Consider the following 6,434-nt stretch of genomic DNA (forward strand, 5'->3'; position numbering starts at 1 on the left):
GTTGCGGCCAGATTAGACGCTCCTTGTGTTTATTATTATATTTCGAAAACACCACAGTTTTCATGCAGCTCATACCATATTATTTTGTTGTATTATTTCCGCCACACCTTAAATGCCGGTCCCTGAAAATATTGTCTGACATAAACCGGTCCGTGGGGCAAAAAAGGTTGGGGACCCCTGACTCAGAAAAGTAAATTTACTTTTCTGAGAATGTTTAGGCCAGCAGAGAAGGCCTTGCTGGCCCTCAGGGTCCGCCACTGTTATTACTGTATTACATGAATGTGTTTAATATGTTCTGTCACTCTTGCGGCCAGAAAAGCAACTCAAAATGCACGTTGGAGCCGCTGCCAGCATGTGGCAGTGTTGCGCTCCATTGGCGCATTGAGAGAAGAAGACCATAGACATCCATAACATTTCGAGCTGGTGATTTAGCCGCCATCTTGAACCGGGTGGGCACGGCGACATTCACTTGGATTTATTTGACTGTGTTTGGCTCCCATAAATTCATCCTCACTCGTCCTAATCTTCACCAATTTTGACACGGATTGGTTTGTTAGAAACATCAGACATGGATTTATAATACTATACTATGAGATAATTTTATAATTGAGGCTTTTATAACATGTTAAAAATAAAGGGAATGACATTTTGTATTATTATAAATAACAGATCTGAAGAAACACAAACATCAACAATGAACTTGACTTTTTATTACAACTTTAGCTTTTCTTTCTGTTACATTCTTGAACAGTGTGGAATTAAATGAAATATAATTAAAAAGCTTTGAAAACAAATGTTTTAAAAATCAATTTTAGCTTTATTTGCAACATGTTTCAATGCAGGTCAAAATTGAAACATAGGCTAATTTTCTACTTTGAGTTCATACTTTTATTCCGACTCCAGAGGAAGAGTACCTCAGCAGTCCTGAACCTCACCACATGTCACTGTGTTCATTAATTTCATGATATCTTCCTCAGTTACATTTCCAGCATTTTTATCACTGTTAGAACAGTGAAACTATTTGCCAAACAAACGTATTGCTGCTTGAAATTATGCAAATTGAATTCATCATAATACTTTCACCTGAGGCTGCACGGTGGTTTGCAGCCCCTTCCTGCAAACTTAGCTCAGGCCCTGCTATGTGGTGTTTGCATTTCCAAGCCTGCCAGGGTGGGCTCTCTCCAGGTGCTGTGGCTTCCTCCTGCATTCTAAAAATATACATAACAACTGAAAAGAAGACAAAATTGCCCATAGGCATGAATGTTTACATGTCTATATAGACACACATACAGATGATACAGGCTGCAGGTTGCCAGAATCTTGGACCCACTGTGACCCTAGCCTTTTCAAGTGATATAGAAAATGAATAGATGGATGGCACTTCACCCCCCAAAAAAAGATCGAAAAATGCCCATACACAATCGGGGCCACCAAAATTAAAACATGCTGTCCTCTTGTGTGTCAGGCATTTCAGAACTCAAATACTTTCAGACAGGCTCCTACTCAACACATATGATTGAATACTGTCAGTGGTCTAAACCGGAAATGAAACTTTTCTTTTTTTGGGGGTTGGCAGCAAAAGAGGAAAGGGTTCTCTTCATGGTTTTACTAACAAGCGAAGTTCTGTTTTTTTTTTTTTTTTCCTTGACGGGAAGTGATGGCAATGTGACCATCGGGGAGGACCCACATTGTCACAAATACGATAAAACAACATTGAGTGATTTCAGGCCATTTGCAGTTCCCATAACGGATTGTGCCCTGATCATGGAACATGTAAGTTGTTGCTCAATTGTTCTGTTTGTCAGTTGACTTTGTTCAGTGCAGACTGCATTGATATTTTGTAAGCGAAAGAGAGATTCCATTAATTTACCAAAGTTTGGTGACTTTACAATGCCACAGAGAACGCTCATAACTGAAATTTCAGCATGATACAAGTTGAGAAATATGTGGGGCTTTTTTTTTTCGTCACACCTTTTCAGTACATGTCAGTCCCTTACATCCTGTTGGCTTTACTGCACTTTGAGTGACTAGCATCAGTTCAGTTTTGGTTTGAAAATAAAACTGCGTGATTGTCTCATTTGTACATGGTCAGGGAAAGAACTTAGAGATATTAGTCATATTGTTCCCATGTTACAGTTACTTTTCATGAAGGAAACCGTTTTAACAAAGTAATGGTAAATACACAGCATAACCTAATGCACACTTTAAAAAGCATTGATCTGCCAAATAAAGTGAAGAAAAGGGATAAAGTGCACATCAATTGACTTTGCTATGAATGTTAAGGTTTCAGTGATATTGGTCATTTTGTTTTGGACACAAATCAGAAACTCACCTCGAAACAAGCTATTCCAGGAAAGCGTGTTGTAAGGTCATTTATATCTGCTTGTATTCGTTGAGCAAGTAGCTGTCAACGTGCATCTTATGTGGGTGTATTTTGAGGAAGCCTATTCAGCAGAAAAAGGAAGTCAAGCACTGTACGGAAATATCCAGCGTGTAAAGAAAATGAGCACAGCACAACTTTCAGCAAATTGTCCTTTTAAAAAAAGACACTTTGAATTATTAAACAGATATAATCCACATTCCTAACCATCAGGACTAATCAAAGTGGTCAAGATTTATAGATCATGTACTACTCTAGAATGTAGATCAGTGATTCTCAAACCTTTTACAACAAATATCACATTGCTCTCCAATGGTCACCATTAAAATACAGTTGTATAGTAGGCCTAAGAATTTATCTAAAATCAGGCCAAGGTTTTATTCCCAAAACTGTATTTAATATTTGTGTTCACCACTGTAACATGATGTTTTACACACAGTTCAAACTATGCCTGCATAGCTGCCAAATGTGATGGATTGTCCGTATTTTGTTATGGAAATCACTAAACACCAACTTGTAACGGCCATAACACTGACAGTTCTGGATATTTTCCAAAATTTGGGTCACTTAATTGCTCAAATAGGCTGAAAACGAACAAAGCGAGTTCACAGAAGTAGTAGCAGTGCTCTCGCTCTCTCTCTCTCTCTCTCTCTCTCTCTCTCTCTCTCTCTCTATACATATATTCAGGACAAGTCTGAAATGCATTAAAACCTTCACAAGTGAACTTAATGTGACCTTCTCTAAGCTTTTGAATGCACATGTGTCCCACTGTTAAATATTTCTGTACTTTTTGCACAAGTTGCTGTTCTCTACTGAGGAGCTGAATGGCAAAATTCACAACAGGCCTTCTTGAATCGACGAATAGCTCTAACTGGTTCAGTTAGAGCTAGTGCTAAAAAAGTGGTCCTCATCATGCCGTTCACATTTTGACATCATGAGACCAAGACGACACCTAACAATGGATCAACAGTACCTTGCCTTTATAATGCTTCAAACAGGACGTTCACAGACAGGAAGTGGCCACTGAGCTGAGAGTGCCACAGAGTGTCATCTGTGGGTTCCATCAGAGAAACAGAGAGACTGGAAGAGTCACAGAAAGATGTGGAAGTGGACGTCCTTTGGGCACATCCCATGCTGATGACCACTACATTGTGAACATCATGCCCTGAGAAAGCGGATGATGAATGCCACCCAACTCCAGCCACGTGTAAGGGAGATGACGGGCACCCAAGTGTCACGTCAGACCATTTGAAACCATTTACATCAGCGTGGTCTGGTGCTAGACGAACTGCAAGGGTACCTGACCACACCACCGGGCAAAGGGGTCATCGTCTTGCATGGGCCAGGGAGCATTTACTCTGGACAAGGGACCAGTGGGCCTCAGTGCTGTTCTCTGATGAAAGGCGATTCACGTTATGCAGAAATGATGGCCGCCAACAATTTTGGAGGCATTAAGGAGAGCGGTATGCATCGGCCACTGTTGTCACCAGACGAGTTTTTGGTGGTGGTGGTGGTGGTGGTGTTGCTGTATGGGCAGGTGTGTCCAGTCAGACCAAAACTGCTCTACACTTTGTGAATGGTACAGTGACAAGCCCATACTGTCTGAATAACATTATTAATCCAGTCATGCTCCAACTTATCGAGGTTGCATCATCAGTAAATGGCTGTTGGAGAATGGTGTACCAAAAATGGAATGGCCTGCACTTTCTCCAGACCTGAATCCCATTGAAAACCTGTGGGTTCAGCTCAGTCGCCGTGTAGAAACTCGAAACTCTGCACCCCAGAACTTCAATGGTTTGAGGGCTGTCCTTCAAGAATGCCTCAGCAGACAACAAGTGTGAACAGCATGAGATGCCGTTGTCAAGCTGTAATTGGTGCTCAAGGACACATGACAAGTTATTGAGATGGTGACATTTTTTGTTGTGTTGTACCATTGCTCTTAACTTTTGTCTCAATTAATTCTTTGAGATGAGGAAATCACCAGTGCATCCTTGTACATACTTAAATGTCCTACTTTCATGATATGATATCACTGTAGCGTGAACTTTTTACATTTTCCATAAATTTCACCTGATAGCCAAATATCCTGAATGTAGCCACAAGGGGGCACAAGCCAGTGTCTTATTGTGCCAGTCCCAAGCCCGGATAAATACAGGGTTGTGTCAGGAAGGGCATCCAACGTAAAATTTTCTGCAAAAACAAACATGCGAAAGATGAAGAGAGCAAAAGCAGAGGACAAAAATGGTGGCAGCTCAAAAAGGAAGAGTGTCGCATGACTTTTAGAAAGGACTTGAGACAAGCACTGGGTGGTCAGGAGGCGTTTCCAGATGACTGGACAACTACAGCTAATGTGATCAGGGAGATAGGTAGGTAGTACTTGGTATATCATCTGGAAGGAAAGTAGATAAGGAGACTTGGTGGTGGAATGAAGAGATGCAGGAGTGTATACAGAGAAAGAGGTTAGCTAAGAAGAAGTGGGATACTGAGAGGACTGAAGAGAGTAGACAGGGAGATGCAGCGCACGGTGAAAGTAGAAGTGGCGAAGGCCAAACAAGAGGCCTACGATGACTTGTATGCTAGGCTGGACAGCAAGGAGGGAGAGACGGATCTATACAGGTTGGCGAGACAGAGATGGTAAGGACGTGCAGCAGGGTAGGGTGATTAAGGATAGAGATGGAAATGTATTGACAGGTGTCAGTCGTGTGATGGGAAGATGGAAAGAGTACTTTGAAGAGTTGATAAATGAGGAAAATGAGAAAGAACAAAGAGGAGAAGAGGTGACTGTTGTGGACCAGGAAGTAGCAAAGATTAGCAAGGATGAAGTGAGGAGGGCACTGAAGAGAATGAAGAGTGGAAAGTCACTCGGGCCTGATGATTTACCTATCAGGGTATGCAAGTGTCTAGGAGAAGTGGCAGTGACGTTTCGGACTGGGTTGTTCAACAAGATCTTAGATGGTGAGAAAATGCCTGGGGAATGGAGGAGAAGTGTGCTGGTGCCGATTTTTAAGAACAAGGGAGATGTGCAGAGTTGTAGTGACTACAGAGGAATAAAGTTGATGAGCCATACAATGAAACTATGGGAAAGAGTAGTTTAAGCTAGACTAAGAGCAGAAGTGAGCAGCAGTATGGTTTCATGCCAAAAAAAGAGTACGACAGATGCAGTATTTGCTTTGAGGATGTTGATAGAGAAGTACAGAGAAGGTCAGAGGGAACTGCATTGTGTCTTTGTAGATCTGGGGAAAGCGTATGACAGGGTGCCCAGAGAAGAAGTGTGGTATTATATGAGGAAGTCTGGGGTGACAACAAAGTACGTTAGAGCAGTGCAGGACATGTATGATGACTGTAAGACAGTGGTAAGGTGTGCTGTAGGTGTGACGGAGGAATTCAAGGTGGAGGTGGGACTTCACCAGGGGTCAATTCTGAGCCCCTTATTCACTATGGTGATGGAAAGGCTGACAGATGAGGTTAGACAGGAATCTCCATGGACTATGATGTTTGCAGATGACATTGTCATCTGTCGTGAGAGCAGGGAACAGGTGGAAGAGAAACTAGAGAGGTGGAGGTTTGCCCTGGAAAGGAGAGGAATGAATGTCAGTCGCAGCAAGATGGAATAGATGTGTGTGAATGAAGAGAGACCCAAGTACAAGAGTGAGGTTACAGGGAGAAGAGATAAAGAAGGTGGAGGATTTTAAGTAGTTGGGGTCAACTGTCCAGGGCAATGGAGAGTGTGCAAAAGAGGTGAAGAAGCGGGTACAGGCAGGTTGGAACGGCTGGAGAAAAGGTACAAGAGTGAGGTTACAGGGAGAAGAGATAAAGAAGGTGGAGGATTTTAAGTAGTTGGGGTCAACTGTCCAGGGCAATGGAGAGTGTGCAAAAGAGGTGAAGAAGCGGGTACAGGCAGGTTGGAACGGCTGGAGAAAAGTGTCAGGTGTGATGTGTGATAGAAGAGTTTCAGTGAAGATGAAAGGAAAGGTGTATAAAACTGTGGTGAGACCAGCCATGCTGTTTGGACTGTGTGTGTGTGTGTGTGTGTGTGTGTGTGTGTATGTGTGTG

The 6,434-nt window shown here is 42.4% G+C and overlaps 1 protein-coding gene across 2 annotated transcripts in view; it reads left to right on the forward strand.

The window, feature by feature from the left end:
- Positions 1–1,588: 1,588 nt before the first annotated feature.
- plekho2 (pleckstrin homology domain containing, family O member 2) overlaps positions 1,589–6,434 on the forward strand; it is a 23,745-nt gene continuing 18,899 nt past the window's right edge. The window contains exon 1 of one of the 2 annotated variants that reach the window (XM_019871177.1): positions 1,589–1,773. In XM_019871177.1, the coding sequence (XP_019726736.1) occupies positions 1,600–1,773 (174 nt within the window). In that variant the 5' untranslated portion in view covers positions 1,589–1,599. The remainder of the gene's footprint in view (positions 1,774–6,434) is intronic. The other variant, XM_019870331.1, reaches the window with a different exon arrangement.

This window comes from Hippocampus comes, unplaced genomic scaffold, assembly GCF_001891065.2.
Source record: "Hippocampus comes isolate QL1 unplaced genomic scaffold, H_comes_QL1_v1.1 scaffold303, whole genome shotgun sequence".
Taxonomy (NCBI): domain Eukaryota; kingdom Metazoa; phylum Chordata; class Actinopteri; order Syngnathiformes; family Syngnathidae; genus Hippocampus; species Hippocampus comes.